This window comes from Echinops telfairi, unplaced genomic scaffold (assembly GCF_000313985.2).
Source record: "Echinops telfairi isolate 266 unplaced genomic scaffold, ASM31398v2 ScPeMD7_7;HRSCAF=31, whole genome shotgun sequence".
Taxonomy (NCBI): domain Eukaryota; kingdom Metazoa; phylum Chordata; class Mammalia; order Afrosoricida; family Tenrecidae; genus Echinops; species Echinops telfairi.
The window spans coordinates 23,867,358-23,885,222 of NW_022103904.1; the positions used below are offsets into that span (position 1 = coordinate 23,867,358).

General features: G+C 48.2%; 1 protein-coding gene across 4 annotated transcripts in view; it reads right to left on the reverse strand.

The window, feature by feature from the left end:
• SH3GL3 (SH3 domain containing GRB2 like 3, endophilin A3) overlaps positions 1-17,865 on the reverse strand; it is a 168,596-nt gene that overhangs the window by 6,715 nt on the left and 144,016 nt on the right. Inside the window, exon 8 of one of the 4 annotated variants that reach the window (XM_045286410.1) lies at positions 3,931-4,054. The exons of the other annotated variants lie outside the window; for them this stretch is intronic. Coding sequence (XP_045142345.1) covers positions 4,026-4,054 — 29 coding nt within the window. The 3' untranslated portion in view covers positions 3,931-4,025. Of the gene's footprint in view, positions 1-3,930; positions 4,055-17,865 lie in introns of those variants that run through there. 4 annotated transcript variants of the gene reach the window in all.

Sequence of the window (17,865 nt, forward strand, 5' to 3'; positions counted from 1 at the left end):
CAGGCCCCCTGAGTTTCAAACGCAGCAGGAGGAGCTTCTGAAAGGGGATCTGATGCCTTCTTGATGCCGGGTCCTTCTCGCTGCCCAGGGGCCTCAGCCTATGTGCGATACAGGCTTCCTTAATTGTGTGTGTGTGTGTGTGTGTGTGTGTGTGTGTGTGTGTGTGTGTCGGGGTGGGCAGAACCCAGGCATGAACAAAGCCGTCAATGTTTAACGCTTGACTTCCAAAACAGTGCCATTTCCCCTGCGAAATGTGAAAAGTCATGAAAGCCAAGAAGTTTGGGCTTTTGTGCCAAAGCCAGGTAAGTGCTCATGAGCCCAGAGAGAGCAAGCGAGACCCTGGATTCCTAGGAACCGGAGCTTCAAGATTTCCTTACAGCTATGGAGAGGAAAGGGCCATTTCCTGCCACACACAGAAGAGATACAAGCCTTCCTGGAGAAGCAGGGGGGAAGGAGAGGACTGAAGAGAAATGAAGAGGGTGGAGGTTGAAATACTCCCTAGATTCTCCTCCGGGGCAGACTATTTAGCCCCACTCCCCACTTAGAACTGTGGAAGAAAGTGTGCCCTGCACCGATATGGCGGCGAGGGGCTGGAGTGTAGAAATGGCCAGCGTGGTACGACTAAGCAGAGGGAATTGGACGTCAAATGCTGGGGAGGATGCACGGATCCCCTAAAGCCCTGGCAGGCGGTGAGGAAGAAAGCGTTGAGGGGAAAGTTAGACCCAGGGAGGCCTGGAGCAGGATACACAGGCCAGGCACCAGGGGCTGAGGCCTGGCCCACAGGGTGTGTGTGTCTACCTCCGAGGTAGACGCCAGTAAAGACCAAGACTCCCAGACAGCCCTCTTCCCGGTGCTCCTAAACCTCCCCCTTTGCAGCATCTCGAGGGTAAGAAAAAAAGAAGAGAGAGTCTTTGAGGAAAATCAACAGCTCTCCCAGGGAATTGCAACTCTGAATGAACTGTATTTAAATTCTGAATTGACTAGGTAAGCAATGGGTAGTCCATGCTTTCTATTGGAAGAGACTCCATTACCTTAAAAATGGGCAAGATTACAGGTTTTTCCACCATTTGAAGAAATGGAAAAACGATTAATTTTTCGCCCCTTTTGGCCAAGAGTAGAAATGGAAAAAAGATTAAGCTGTTTCCGCTCGCCATTGTTTCTAAATGGAGGCTCATAAGCAAGTGCAATTCAGTTCCAAGAAATAAAGCCTCTGCCTACCTAAGTGATCTCTACACTGAGGACAGCCCAACACCGCCAAGGACACCAAGGGTCCGCCAGACCGGCAGCATCTTCTTAGTGGAACCAGTCACATCATACTAGCCACACACCGTGGCCCAGTTGCCCATGATCAGAAGGCAACACCTCTGCCGGACTTTCTCTCAAGGTCAGTTCTATCAGCGACCCTGGTGACACAGTGGGTTGCATGCTGGTCGGCAATGGAAGAAAGCGGCGGTTGTCTGCTCCCTTCCTGCAGGGTCAAGAATGACTCTAAATCAATTCGATGGCAGTGGGTGGTGGTGGTGGTGGTACCAGTGACCCATCTTTGATGACAAGTCTTTTTCCAGTGTGGTCTTGCCACGGCTGCGCTTGTCTACTCAGACCTCCACGCTCTTGGGCATTTAGTAGTTGGCATCTGAAACCACTGGGAAGCCTTGAACTTAGGCTCCTGGCTGGCTGGCGGCTTGAGTGCAGGCAGCCCAGCAGCCCTGGCCTGGGCCGTCCAGCACGGAATCTCAGCCTCCTCCTGCCCGCAGCCGAGTAGCCCGTGTTTATTTTCTCTTACTCTTGAGACCTGGCTTACCGTAACATGAGAGCAGAGGTGGGGAAAACACAGTCTTCCTTGTGAAAGCACTGAAACAAAGATTATTTTAACAGAGAAAAGGGAGTGTGCCTGTTAAATATTTATTATTCAAGCTCTGTTCCACATCATTAAACCCAAAAGCCCACTAGCCGTCGAGTGGATGCTGACTCACAGCGACCCTGCCGGACAGAGCAGAACTGCCCATTCGGGTTCCCCAGGCTGAAGCAGACTGACTGTGGCATCTCACGCCCTAGGAGCAGCCGCGGGGTTCTCACCGCCCACCTTTCCCTCAGCAGCAGAGCGCTTCACCACTGCGCCATGTCACACCGTGCGGGAGGCGTGAGAATTCCGTCCGTCAGAACTCTGAGGCCCTCGGATTCTGTTGGGCCCAGGCACACAGGAAACACTAAAACCTGAGGGCTTGTCCTCAACCTCCACAGCTGATAGTGGCACCGAGGAATTTTGTAGGATGGCTGTTACTGGATTTCTGTGGATGCAAATAGAACCCTCTGCAACAAGGATTTGGGCAAAAAACCCAAAAGCAAAATGGTGGTAAGCAGACACACTTTACAAAACCGTTCATGCTGTTTGAAGGTGGCCACTCAGGACTTCAGAACCCCAAACAAAGAAATCAAACTCCCTGCCATCAAGGTGATGCGGACACATCGTGGCCCTACAGAACAGGGCACAACTGGCCCTGTGGGTTTCCAAGACTCGTAACTTCACAGCTCCCCTCTTGGGAATACTAAGGTTCTATTTCTATCAGCTATCAACATTGAGACCCCTGTTACTCTAAGACCAAGAAGTCTTTTGAGAGTGGCTGCCTCCATCCCAGCCATCTCTTTTCATTTTTTTCCCTTCCTTCCTTTGCTCATGTGTTTGTTGCTAAGGGACTGGATTCTTGGAGAAACCCTGTTCTCGGGTACCATTTCCCCATCTCCTCAGCCCAAACGCATGATGGAACACCTGGGGCAAGCAGAGGTTCAAAATGAGTAAGTGGCAGTGTTGAGAGCTGACCTTTGTCACTCTGCCATGTGCCCCCTCTGAACATGGGGAGCTTGGGAGTTCTGCCCACTCCATCTCTCAGTCAACTCCAAGGGGTGGGCTACCAGCCAGCCAGGCTGGGACTGAGCCTTTGGGTCTTCAGTTTGCTCCATGCCCAGGAGCTCACAGGGCTATAAATCCTCTTAGAGCATTTTCCCACTGCCTCCTCTGAGGATCCTGGGGAAAGTCTGTCCAGGTCCCTCCTAGTGTTGGGCCTGAAGCAAAGTTCTTTGTGTGTTTAATCTCCTAGCCGACTTTCCTTAGCCAGAGCTCCGACCTCAAGCTGAGAAGCTCAAGGGGCAAGAAATGACAAAATAGTAATTTATAAATTATCAAGGGCTCATGAGGGAAGGGGGAGTGGGGAGGGAGGGGAAAAATGAGGACCTAATGCCGGGGGCTTACGTGGAGAGGAAATGTTTTGAGAATGATGAGGGCAATGAATGTACAAATACGCTTTGCACAATTGATGTGTGTATGGATTGTGATAAGAGTTGTATGAGCCCCTAATAAAATGATTAAAAAACAAACAAACACAAATGAGATCTGGCTTCTACTCCAGGTGCCGGATTTGACATCAGTTTGGAGGCAGCAGGAAGCAGCCCCAGCATTGTCTTTCTCTCAGCCCTGCTCCGGGACCTGGGAGCCTGTCCCCAAGGGCACTACGTCTACACGGATGCTGTGGGAAGTGTAGGTTCCAGGGGTTGGGCAGTAAGGCAGGAGGCCAGCCTGCTTTCCGCAGCCCTCAAAACCACAGCTCTGCCACTGCACTGGAACTTGGTGTCATCTCTTCTTCTACTGGCCCTGACCTGGGGGATTTCATACCTGGGAGCCTTTGGCCAGAGGGTCTCATTGATGAGTAAGGCAAGCTATGCCCCCCAGCCCCTGCGTTCTGCGGGGGCGGAGAGAAGTCATTCACACTATGGCAGTGGACAGGAGTCACCGGGCAGTGGACAGGAGTTGCTGGGGGGAGGGGCAGGGGGGGGTTGTAAGGTGAGGAGACTCTCAGAGGCTACTGACCTGAGAGGGCTCTTTGTCTTTTAGTAACTGCCCAAGACTGCTGTGCCTTTGAGTTTTGGTTCCTGCTTTTTACAGGTTTTCGCTTTCCTCCCTTGTAGTCGGGCTGCGACCTGTCACTTTGCTGCTGCCAGCAGGCCTTTCCGTAGCAGTCCCTCAGGCCCTTCTACTCTGCAGCTTCCAGTCTGCTGTAGGCTGGAATCAGATAACCGATTATGTAGCATCAACAGCGCCTCTCCAGGGCGCTTGCCCTGTAGCAAGCATGACCTCACAAGCAGAGCGTGCCGCCACCCTTGAATACCATTCCTCATGTGCTGGTGACCCCCAACCATAAGATGATGTGCCTTGCTACTTCAGCACTGTCCTTTTGCTACGGCTTTGAATTGTAATATAAATATCTGACATGCAGGGTGTATTTTCATTGTTACCAATTGAACATAATTAAAGCATAGTAATTCATCACAAAACAATATGTAATTACATCTTGGGAAATACTTAGGTGTTTTCCAATGGTCTTAGGCAACCCCTGTGAAAGGGTCGTTCGACCCCCAAAGCGACCCACAGGTTGAGAACCACTGATCTAGATTATTCAAGCCTTAGAGTCACCCTGAACACACCAAACCAAAAACCAATCCCGCTGCCAGCATGATGGTTCTGACTCATATGCTGTGCCCCATGGAGTGATCGTTCCTGTGCTATTTGATGGGGCTATGGAGGCCCAGAAGCGTGAAGTGACAAGAGATTGGGTTTGCTCCACCCTCCATAAATGGAAAAAGAAGGCTGCCTGTTCCCTAGAGTCTCTAAACCAGTAGTTCTCAACCTTCCTAATTCCACCCACGACCCTTTAGTACAGTTCCTCATGTTGTGGTGACCCCCAACCATAAAATTACTTTCGTTGCTACTGTTATGAATCGGGCAACCCCTGTGAAAAGGTCATTCGACCCTCAAAGTGGTCCTGACCCACAGGTTGAGAACCACTGCTCTAAACCCTTATAAACCAATGTTTTCCAAAGTGAGTGGCATTGCCCCTGCAGCGCCTGCATCTGCGAAAGCAGCTATCTAAGCTTCATCGTGGGTTACGGGCTGTAGTACAAACGTTTTCAATTGCCACGGGGGCACTGAGTGATTTTTTTTTTTCCTGAAAAAGGGGAAGTTACCCAAATAAGTGTGGGAAATTATGTCATGGGGTCGCTGAGAAATGGAGCTGACCGGGTGGCAGTGCGCTTCTGTAAACGGATAGTTAGTGTGCTCCCCGGCTAACTGAAAGGTGGGGGTTCGAATCCACTCAGAGGCCTGAAAGAAAGGCCTGCCGATCTACTTCTGGAAAAGCAGCCATTGAAAAGCCTCCAACACACACAGGGGCGCAATGAGTCAAAAATAACTTGAGGACAACTGGTTCTGGTTTTTCTGGCTCCAAAGTCTTTTGAAAGTGAGGGCTGGGTGGACAGTTTTCTGTCATATCCGGGTTCTGAAGAAGTAGTTCAGAGCTTTTCTGAAGTGTTTCCTGATGATCCTGATGAGACCGCGGTCCCTGAGAGGTACAAGCAGGTAAGTGCTCTGCTACCACCCACAGGTGCTTCAAAAGAAAGGCCTGGGAATCTAGATCCAAAATCTCACAGCCCTTGACAACTCTCGAAGCACAGTGTCCTTTGGACCACTCAGGGGCTCCGTAACGGCTGTGGGTTTCTCTGCCGGTGGGCTACGAAGGAAGGAGCAGGGCGGAAGTCTATTCATGCAGCGAGTCAGCAGCCAGATCAGGAATGGAACCCAAACCGCCATGAGGTGTGATGGTATCTGGCCTGTATCTGTACCTGGCTGGGTAATTTATCTGCTAGTATTTTAGAGCAAGGGGTGGGGTGGCAGCGTAGAATCTGATTAGAAACTTCCAAGTTTATTTCCGGCCCAGACTCCTTCTCCAGGCCAAGCTCCACGCTCTACCTGGTAGATACCATCTCTTTGAGTCTGCATGGGCTTGTCTGGCTCCCGCTCCTGTGCAATGCTGTGTATGTGTGGAAGCGCATGTGTGACTGTGTGCATGTGTGAGTGTATTTTTTTTCCCTTTAAAACCCCAAATCTGGGTCTCTTGTAGCAAGATTCTTTTGAAGCTAATACTTTTCCTTTAGCCAACCCAGGCGGGGCATAATTCTGATACATAACCACCACCACCACCACCCCCCAAAAAAAACCATTTTATTCAACATCTCTGAATTAGTAGGTTTTTGTCCATTGGAAAGAAACTTCAGACCCCTGGCTTCTAACTCTGGCTTTTGTTTGTTTTTTTCTAGCTCTGGATTTTATAGTAATTAACTGTGTGACCCTGATCACATCTGGGTTCTTATAAGCAAGTATAAGTATGAGTCTATCAGTGGACTTATCAAGTATAAGTATACATATCAAGTATAAGTATGAGTCTATACTGGAACAAGCCAAAGGGGCTACAGAAGCTGATACGTACACTTTATCATGGATGGTGGGCTACAGTACAAAAGCTTTTGACTGTCAGAGGGGGTGATGAGTTTTGTTTGTTTTGTTTTTTCTGAAAAGGGAGCAGTAGGCAAAGAAGTTTGGGAACCTGTGATCTAGATGCGAGCCGAGTAGTAAATTAGAGAGTACCCTCTGGGGAAAAGTGCCCACCTCTATGAACGTCTCTCCAGAAACCGCAGCCCTGGCTCTTACCCACAGGAGATGTGATCGATTAAAATGATTTGTCAATGGAATTCAAGCTTCATCATTATGATCTAGAAAAATTCACCACAATCTCAACGGGCTAAACTATATGTGCTTCACCAATACAGCTCAGATCCTTTACCTTACAAAACCTTCATTTGTCTATCGAGATGATTTTTGCAGATACCTCCAAAGCGGGGGCCAATTTATTTATCAAAGCTTCCTGGAAGGTGAGCCCTCTCACCCAACCAGAGCCACTGCTGTGTGGGTTGTGTTTGCCACCCTGAGTTTGGGGAGCAGGGAGGGAAGACAAATGACCATCTGAATCAGAGGTGACTTTCTGGCCACTGGCATAGGAATCAACTTGCAGATACGTTTTGTTTGGCCTCCTCCTTGCCTTTTCCAAGGTGGATCACTTGCCAACATTGAACCACCAGGAGATTTCACATATACATGTGACTTCTGGCTTCTCTTCGGGGGCGGGGAGGCTGTCTATCCTGGGACCACATTCCTGGGCCACCAGCATCTGCTGCCGATCATCCGTGCACCCCGTGTGGCTCCACACACCTCTCTCTGACAGGGCACAGGCATGAAGGTCTGGTGTGAGCTGCCATTTGTCACTGGCTGGCACTGTTGCTCACACTCTCTCGATGCCTCTCATTCCTGTCATCCTGGGACTCAAGTCTGAAAGCGCGACCGTCCACTGGACAACTCCAGGAGGATCCAGCACAGGGGTCCAGCAGTGGGTTCTCCGTGCTATGGAGCAGCTCTCTGCGCAGCTGCCGGCGACGGCTGACCTCCACAATATTCGTTTTCTTTTTCACAGAAGCCTGTATACTACTATTGAGATGACGGAGTCTTAAAATGTAACAATCCAAGGTATTATTGCAGAATGCATATTAAGATTTTTAAACATGCCGTGTGTGAGATACTATAACCATATAGCCATTTCAGTTGCACGGTCTTAAAATTTCCCCAACTTATGTCTTGCAGGCTTTTCAAAATGCTTTTTACAGATGATCTAAAAGAATCAAATGGCAGGAAACCAGTCCCTGCAGTGAGAAAATCTGGATCAATGCTTCATTTGGCTTTTAATAGAAGGGACTCTTCTCCTTTCCCACAGCAATGGCCACTGACTAAGAAAACCGCAAATCACAGTTTGTCTCCTTTAAAAAATATATATATATATATAATATAAAGCTCAAATTTACTGTCATCTAGTCCATTCTGATTTATGGAGACCCTATAGGACAGGGTAGAACTGCCCCTGTGGGTTTCGGAGACTGTAACTCTGTATGGGAGTAGAAAGGCTCATCTTTCTCCCATGGGGCAGCTGGTGGTTTCAAACTGCAGACCCTTCAGAGAGCAGTTCACTGCATAACCACTGTGCCACCAAGACCACTTTTCAAAAACATATCCTGTCCAGCCCAATCGCTTTTCAGGTGTTTAAGAATGCTAAGTATGCATGAAAGATGAACACCGCAGCCACAGGCGTGGGAGCTGTCGCAAACCCTGGGAGCTCGCCCTCCAAATCCTTCACTTAAGGATCATATCAAATCAGCCCAGAGATGTCAAGACACTCACTCAGAGCCACAAAGCAGCTCCGTGCCTGAGCTACAAGCTAAGGCTTCTGCTTGCTTGTTCATTCCTCTACTGCCAATCAACGGTGACTCGGATAACGTGGGTGTGAAGAGAGGGCTGGTAGAAAGGAAAGCAAGAAGAAGGAGAAGGAGAAGAGGAGGAGGAGGAGGAGGAGAAAGTGCAAGTCGCTGCCATTGTCACCACTCTGAAATTGTAATTCCTATATAAATTGTGTGTGTATACACACACACACACACATCCCTAAACCTACTGCCATTGAGTATATCCTGACTCGTAGCAATCCTATAGGATATAGTTTAACTGCTCCCTAGAGTTTCCAATACTGTAAATCTTTATGGGAACAGACTGCCTTATCTTGGTGGTTGGTGGATTTGAACTGTAGACCTTGCAGCTAACAGTTCAATGCTTAGTCCACTGCACCACCAGGGCTCTTAAATATATGTGTATACACACGCACACGCGGTGGACTTAAAAAAGTTTGTGGAAAAATGAAACGCAAATGGGACTCAAACTTTTTGAGGACTCTTTGTCATACACACACACACACACACACACGCAACCCTATATATCTATATGAGCATGTACGTATGTTTCATTTGTAAAGTGCTTGTCTTTTTAAATTTTCAAACTTCACACTTTACTTTTGCATACATGCTTATTTCTAATGAAATCCTAAAGGGTTTGGCCCAAGGAGGACATGGCTTAGAGTCTAGAAATGATTTCAGAGCCTCTTCCGAAGCATCTAGAAATTCATAACATCACGTGGGGACCTAAGGGGAGTTAGCGTGTCTTCATATAAACCGCTTGAGAGCTTCAGTCACCTCACTCCAAACCGTGCGGAGGACGCATTTGGAAGGAACACCTGTTAACCAATCCCAGCCTTGGCCATCTGCTCCAGCACATCTCAGATTGGAGTGGATTAACTCTAGGTGTGATGACAGGAAGTGGCCCCCTTTCAGGAATTTCAGAGAAGAAAAAGTTGACACCCAATGCCATGGAAACTTTGTCCACAAGTGACACCGTGGGAGGTGTGAGGGGTGCAAACAGTTTGTCACATCCACAAAGTTACAGGCTGGTTGTTGGAACCCATCCAGCAGTGCCACGGAAGAAAGGGCTGGCAACCTGTTCCCATGAAGAGGACAGCCAGGAGAGCCTAGGAGCCGGAGAACCATTCTTCCACCAGGGCCATTTGGATAGTGCTAACATCATTTGTGGGCCATCCCGGTCAAACACTGAATGAACTCACCCCTCATGTGAGGACCAAGGTGTGCCTGACCCAAGCCATGTTATTTTCCATCGCCACAGATGCTGGTGAAGTTGGACACTGACAAAGGGAGACTGGAGACCTATCATGCACTTGAACGGTGGTGTGAATGAAGGGTACTGAAAGTACCAGGGGCTGCCAAAAGAACAAACGATGCTGTCTTGGGAGAAGTACAGCCAGCATGCTCCTCGGAGGCGAGGATGGTGAGACTTCAGCTCACTTCTTGGGGCCGCAGAGTGTGGAGAAGGGCATCATGTGTGGAAAATTAGCAGACGGGGAATGAGAAAGAGGAAGACCCCTGACAAGGGGGACTGACACCGGGGCTGCAGCAACAGGCTGTAACATAAGAGCAGTTGTGAGGCCCAGGCGCAGGCGGTGCTATGTTCTGTTGTCTACCTGGCCACTGTGAGTCGGAACGACCCGATGACTCCTAGTTACAGAAACAACAACAGATGTGATGGGGCAGCGGCTTCTCTTTGGGGAGCCATGTGATGATCTCTTGGGCCTCGTGTGGGCTGCGCCCCCACTTTAACATGTGGGGCCACCGTGAGTCATCATCAACCCAACGTTGGGCAATGGGTTTGGTTGCAAGTAACGACGTGGGACCAGAGAGTCAAGCGCGGGCCACAAGTTTCCACACTGCTTTCTTGAAAATGGCCATTTCAGCTCAAAGACATTTTCTTGGTCGCTCCTTCTCTTTAGGGACAGAGGGCCAGCCGGCACTGGTGAAGCAGCCAGGCCCCGTCCCCCACAGGTTTGGCTAGACCGTCCTTCCTCTGAGACAGAGCCAACACATGGGTTTTGTCTGTGACCCCTCACTTCAAGACCAAGCCCTACCTCCACTCCCTCTCCTGGCTCCCCTGTATTTTTTCTCGGAACGGCCTACCCCTGATCTTACGGAAGACTTCCTCTCCATCTGACGGGGGAGTCTGCCTCCTTGACCTGCCTCCTTTTGCGTCCCCTCCTCCCTTCCTTAGAGAGAAGAAGCGATGAAGGAAATGTTCTTGGAGTCCATTCCTGGCAGAGCCTTGTCAGATTTGCTTTAAATTGTTAGTGAAATGCTTGACATTTTTTCCTTCGCTTTATAAACACTATGTGCAAATCATTCAGAATCCTAATGGAAAGTAATTTCTCATTAATGCAGACTATAAAACACCATTTTCTTTTGAAACGGTGCCTCAGGAACAGACAGGACAGGACCCCTTCACACTTGCGAATTCCACCCACACGTCCAAGGTCCCCGAGACCGGCTGTGGGAGTTGGGGGGCTGAAGCCCCGGCCAAGGGAAACTTGGGAGGCGCCTCCTTGAAAGGCCCAGCCGAGAGTCAAGCAGTGGCCCATGGCAGAGGCCGCTGCTGTAGAGGCCCCGGACGTCGGCCCCGGGCCTTCCTGAAAGCCATCTGTTTGCACAAGTGTGAGCTCTGGCTGAACAGCACCCTGCTGCCAAGTTCATCTCCCCGCCCTGACGGAGCTGCACGGCCAAGGAGGAGGGGCCAGATGTATGGGCACGCACAAGTCAATGAGGAAGCCAAAGAACTCATTTTCCGACCAGTGCCTTCCCCTCACCCCACCCCCAACTCAGATGCATAGACCAGACCACCTTTGCGCCAACTTACTGGTTTAAATATCAGAATTCCTGTGCTGGAGGATTTGGGAAATAAATCATCCCTTATGTATCTGAACATTTTAAATAAGATTCCGTAGCATTCCTTCTTAATATAACGTGAGTTATCTGTAAGGGAAGGTGGCCAACTCTGCTATTTACTGCCTTTGGGACCTTAACTTCTCACTTAATCTCCACTTATTCATCTATGCTACGGGGATAACAGCAGTACTAGAAATGTACATCAAGTAAAATATCTGACCCATCTAAGGTACTCAGGAAGCATACCTGTTATGTTTATGTTAGTTTCCCTGCCTTTATCAGTATTATAATTCCTTCCCTGAAGCATTATTATGAGGAGGAAATGAATCAGGTATCCAAAGGATTAAATAACAATATCTGGCATATTGAAAACACTCAAATGTTAGGCCCTTCGGCCCTTGGTTTAGTTAAAATTCCCTTTTATTTTCATGGAGCTCCCAAATGGTGAAAACAATGCATGCAATTGGCTACTCACTGAAAGGTTGGCAGTTCAAGTCTACCCAGGGATGCCTTGGAAGAAAGGTAGGCCTGGCTATCCACTTCTGAAACACCAGCCACGGAAAACCCTACAGCTCAACCCTGACCCACATGGGGGCCAGAGCCAGCTCAAAGGTTAGGTTTAGTTTTTCACAACAATCTCCATGCTGCCAACCTGAATAGTTAGATTTAAAAGCCCTATTGGGAGAGGAGAGTCCTGGTGGCACAATGAGTTACAAACCAGACTGCTAACCACAAGGTCAACAGTTTGAAACCAGGAACCACTCCTTAAGGGGAAAAATAAGGCTTTCTATTCCCATAAAGAGTTATAGTCTCGGGGCCGGCCCCAATCCCAAATACCCCATCCCCTCCCTGCAGAAGAATTCACTTCAGAGGACAGCACCAAAGCTACAGCTCAGGGAGAGGGGCCTGTCCGATCAGAGCACACAGGAGAAACGAAGAGGGAAGGAGAGAGTGGAGCACATCCTGGTCCACCAAGCCCCGAGGACGATACTCCTCCTCAGAGCAGCCAATGCACAGAGAGGAACATAGATAGGGCTGGCCCCACCACAAGACTCAACATCCCTCACTGACCCATAGCCTTACAGGGGACAAAACTGGAGACACAGTATGGGAGCTGTGCACGATCTGAGCTCACCACACCTGGGTGAAATGCTAAGGGTGTGCAACAGGACAGCAAGGGGAGCAAAGCAATGAAGTCCCAGGGAATACCAAAAATAGACTTTGGGGCCAGGGCATGGCACCCCATCAGACTGGACTGGAAAACACTCCTAAAGATCAACAAACAGCCCTGGAACTATTTATAGGCTTTTCATTTTTTGTTGTAATTGTTTTGTATTGTTGTTTTGTTCTTTTGTTGTTTGGTTTTGCTCTGTCTTGTTTTTGTGCTTATTGCTGTCTTTGCATATCTATCTAGATAAGATAGACGGATAAACAATCCAGAGGAGAAAATGGGAGACCTACAGTTCCAGGGGACCTGGGAGAGGGGGAGGCAGGGGAAAGGAATTGGGTGTTAACAAACCTGGGGACAAGGGAACAACAAGTGATCTAAAATCAATGGTGAGGAGGGCGTAGATGACTGGTGGGGCTCGATCAAGGGCAATGTAACTGAGAAAAATTACAGAGACCCAAATGAAGGCTGAACATGATAGTGGGACAAGAGGAAAGTAAAAGGAAATACAGGAAAGAAATAGGGGGGGAACGGGCATTTATAGAGGTCTAAATACAGACATGTACATATGTAAATATATTTATATATAACGATAGGGAAATAGATCTATGTACATATATTTATATGTTAAGTATTAAGGCAGCAGACAGACATTGGACCCCTACTAAAGTAACCCCTCAATGCAAAAACACTTTGTTTTAATTACCTGGCATTCCGTGATGCTCACCTTCCTGACATGATCGCTGAAGACAAAATGGGTGCATAAGTAAATGTGGTGAAGAAAGATGATGGTGCCCAGCTATCAAAAGATCTTGGGTCTTTAAAGGCTTAAACATAGACAGGCAGTCATCTAGCTGAGAAGCAACAAAGTCCACATGGAAGAAGCACACCTATGTGATCAAGAAGTGTTGATGGAATCATGTAATAAGCATCAAGGACCCAGAGCAAAAATTCAGATCAATGTGAATGAGGGGGGGGTATGGAGTGGAGACCCAAAGCCCATCTGTGGGCAATTGGACATCCCCTTACAGAAGGGTCACAAGGAAGAGACGAGCCAGTCAGGGTACAATATAGCATCGAGGAAACATACAACTTTCTTCTTGTTCTTTAATGCTTCTTTTCCTCACACTATCATGACCCCAATTCTACCTTACAAATCGGGCTAGACCAGAGCATGCACATTGGTACAGATAAGTGTTCACAATACAGGGAATCCAGGGCAGATAAACCCCTTAGGATCAATAATGAGAGTAGCGATTCCAGGAGGGGCAGGGGAAGGTTGGGAGAGAAAGGGGGAACCGATCACAATGATTGACCTAAAACCTCCTCCCAGGGGGGCAAACAAAAGAAAAGTGGATGAAGGGAGACAGTGGTCAGTATAAGACATGAAAAAAATAATGACTTGTAAATTATCAAAGGTTCATGTGGGATGGGAAGAAGGAAAATGAGCTGATACCAAGGTTCAAGTAGAAAGAAAATGTTTTGAAAATGATGATGGCAACATATGTACAAATGTGCTTGACACATGGATGGACGGATGGATGGATGGTGATGGCTGTATGAGTCCCCAAATTATTTTTAAAAAAGAGTTACAGTCTCAGAAACCCACAGGGACAGTCCGACACTGTCTCATTAGGTCACTGAGTCAGCACCAACTCCATGGCAGTGAATTGTCTAGTTTGACTGAGGAGGGGGGACACCGTCACCAAAGGAAGCCGAGTCCTTTCCCAGGCTCCGGGAGAGCACGTGTCTCAGGAGCCTGACTGAAGTCCTGTCTCTAAGAACTCCTCTCCTGCTTGGGGGAGGCTGGAAGTTTAGGGGCACGGGTAGGGACTGAACTCGGTGTACTGAGTTCTGCTTCCTTCAAAGTATCAACATATCTTTTGTGTGTGGGGGGTTGGGTGGGGAGGAGGCTGGACTCCCTTGCAAAGTTTTGAGTTGGCTTATATGCAATTTCTTTCTAAAAAGAAAGTTTGAAGTCGTTTACATTAAAATACGCATATTCAGAGTAAGTTTTTTTTTAAGATCAGAAATGGAAAGACATAAAAGGTAGTGATATGATATAATGTATCCTCCAAACCAAAGAACCTTTGAGAGTTAAAAAGGAAGCACTATTTTAAATTTATACTTGGACCACTGTTGGAACTGGGACGGCCCCGGGCAAACTGGGGCTCATGGTCACCTTCTTCCATGGGGGAGAAGTAGCCACACTGTCCTGCAGTCATCTAAATGGTCCTGCTGCTTGACTCTGCCCCCCTGGGCACTGTGCTTCCCGGAGGCCAGGGGAAACGCAGAACAAGATGGATATGTAATTTCTTTAAAGAACGTGGCACATCTATTCTTCAAAGGCCGTCCACTTGTCCACATGATTAGATACACCTTTTTGTTTGTTTGTTTATTCCAACATTCTTGTTGAAAATATAATTTTTAAGGAATATCTTTAAAAAAATTTAAATATTGCCCATAATTCTGATCTTTAGCTTGGTCTGCACAAAGTGGACTCGTAAAGCAGATCAGGCACTGGGCTGCCAACTGGAAGGTGGGCACGTTGAGCCCACCAGCTGCTCCCAGGGAGAAAGATGAGGCGGTCTGCGTCCCTGAAGATTCGCAGCCTCCGATACCCACTGGAGCCTCTGGGCTCTGCCCGTTAGGTCACTATGAGTCCGAGGCAATTCTGCATCAGTGATTGTAGTTTCGATTAATCACAGTGTACTTCAACTTTGTATTCTCTTCTTCCAGTTATCATACTACAAATGTCTTTTTCAACATAATATCCATAGTAATCATTTTGATGGGCCTTACAACACCCCACTTGATGTACTATAATTTACTTAACCATTCTCCTACTAATAAATATATATAACTAAGTATTGGTCATTACATTATTCCTCCTTATAACTTTTGGTTCCTGTAGATTCTGTAACAGCACTATGCTTTGGTGAAATCACTTTCCCATACATTTGCAAGAGAAAGGTAGCATTGAGTAGGATATTTTTATTAATTTTGATACATCTTGCTAAATTGTTTTCCCAATAGCTACCCCAAAGATTGGTACCCTATCAAATGGACCGAATAAAGTTCTATTGAAACACAGCCATGCACATTCATTTGTGTATTAACAGTGAAGTGGGTTACAACTTGAGTTGCTGGCCGAGAGGTCAGCAGTTTGAAACCACCAGCCACTTCTCAGGAGAACAATGAGGCTTTCGACTCCTAGACAGAGTTAGTCTCAGAAACCCACCTGGGAAGTTGTGCTCTGCCCTACAGGGTCGCTGAGTTGGCATTGATTCGATGGCTGAGTGAATCGTATACTTCATAATTGCTCTGTGCTCTCCTGGCCGTGGTAACAGTCCCTGCCTGACCCAGAACAGCTAACACACTTACTCTCTGGGCCTTTACAGGAAATATTTTTTTAAAGTTTGCCAACACCCTAAGTTATCTGAACATGCAGTCCTGTCAGTGGTATTGGGGTTTACCTGGTACCATATTCTACCAGGAACGAATGACATAGGACCCTACACTACAGTATCGTCAGGAGTCTCGGCCTAGGGTGCAAGCAGAGTCACCCCATCACCTTCGAATCGAAAGTTTGGAGGTTTGAGTCCACCCTGAGGCACCTCAGAGGAAAGGTGTGGCGATCTACTTCCATAAAACCCCCACGGAGAACATGCCTGCTCTTGACATACCCGGGGTCACTGCGAGTCAGAATCGATTCCTTGTTGTTGTTGCTGCTGTTGTTAGGTGCCGACAAGTTGGTGCCGACCCCAGCGGCCCATGGACAACAGCCCACTTGTCTGTCGGTTTGTGTGCTGCTGTGATTCTAGAAGCTGTGTCGCCAGTATTTCAGCAGAGCATCCAGGTTAAGAACAGCCTACAAAGAAGGGACAGGCTGTCCACGTCTGAAGAATTAGCCACGGAAAAGCTGGACTACGGACAGGCTGTCCACGTCTGAAGAATTAGCCACGGAAAAGCTGGACTCCGGAGCAACTGTTTGGTTTTGCTTTGTTTCAGAGAGAGGTCAGTGAGTGACAGAACAGACATTTTCTCCGACAGCTAGTTTGGAATGATTGTATGTAGTAAATGCGGACTGCACAGGCCTCCCCAGACCCACTCTCCCACAGGACTATAACTGGAGTGGGGATGTGGCTGCCGGGTTCCTCGTCCTCCGGCCAGTGCCTGCAGTCAGAGGCGGTCCTGTGACTAAGCTCCTGCCAGCCCAGCGAGCGTGGAAAGGATATGAGCCACTTCTTGTTCATTTCCTCCAGAGGAAAACGCTCCTGGATGTTCATTGGCAATTTCCATCTGGTTGAACCACTGCCTTCTTGAGTGTCCCTAGTACAGTAACTGCCATTGCCTTAACTAATGCCAACTGCTACCAGAAGTGGGGGATATTGCCATAATAAGATCTGAGATTAGCAGCACAGTGGTACTGACTCAGCATCCCAGCAGTGAGGAGGAGGAGGCAGGCGGGCAGGCGTGAGGCTGCGGCATCTGCTTGGTAAAACATCTCGGATCACTTAGAAAGCAGACCTCATGCGAGTAGCGCTAAAGGAAGCAGCTGGCTAAAACCAGACGACCGGTGTGTGCTAGCTACTTCTCGGTGCTTCCAACGGGTGCCTTTAAGAAAGCAAGACGGGGCCAGTCTGCAAGCCGGGAAAGAGAAGACTCAGATGGGGTCTGGGAACAATAGAAAAGCTAACTGCTTCTGGACTCCAGTGAACAGCGAGTAAGCAGCGGTGCCTCTCCATCTTTCTCAGAGGGCCCTCACCAAACAAGGGAAGCCAACTGAGGACAAGCAGCAGGAGGAGGGGTTTTGCCTTGTCACTCAAGTGTGTCGCTTTAGATGGCCTCCAAGTAGCCTCCACACATTAAGGAAGGGACGCGCGGATTGCACAGGGAAGTTGGGAAATAAGGAAGATGTTAAAGAGTTGTCTGAAGGAGCCCTGTGGGGCTGTGGATCAGGTGGCTGACCGAAGCGCGAGGGTTTCAGACCCAGCAGGAGCTCTCTGTGGGTGGAATATGAGACTGGTTGCTCCCGGCAAGATTGAAAGTCACAGACACCCCACATAGGACACCATAATGAGTTGATATCAACTTGATGGCAGTGGCTTTGAGTTTTTTGTTGGTTAGGAGCTATTGCGGGTCTTTAAATGGTACAAATAGAGACCACTTGCCCTTGGCCACTAACCTAGAAGCTGACAGTTCAAATCTACCGGTGAGACCATAAAAGACCTGCCAGGCTATTTCTGTAAACATCACAGCCAAGAAAACTCTATGAGGCAGCTCTACGCTATAACAAAATGGGGTCCCCTGACATGGAGTCATCTGAGGACAATGGTCTTGCTTTCGTTTTGTGAGAACTACAACCGAAAACGAGATATCTGTGTGGCACAATGTACTTAAGTGCTTGGCAGTTAACCAGAAGGTCAGCAGTTTGAACCCATCAGCCATTCTGAGGCAGAAACACCCTGGAAACCAGCTCCGATAAAGACTTCAGCCGAGGAAACCGTGTGGGGCAGTTCTCCTGGGTCCTGTAGGGATGCTACAAGTCTGAAGACGACCCAAGGGCACTCAGCAACATCTAGCAAAGAACTTTGAGAGATTACAATATGGAACGGCCTGAGAATACAGAGTAGAAACTCGTTTCACTTTTGTAGGGA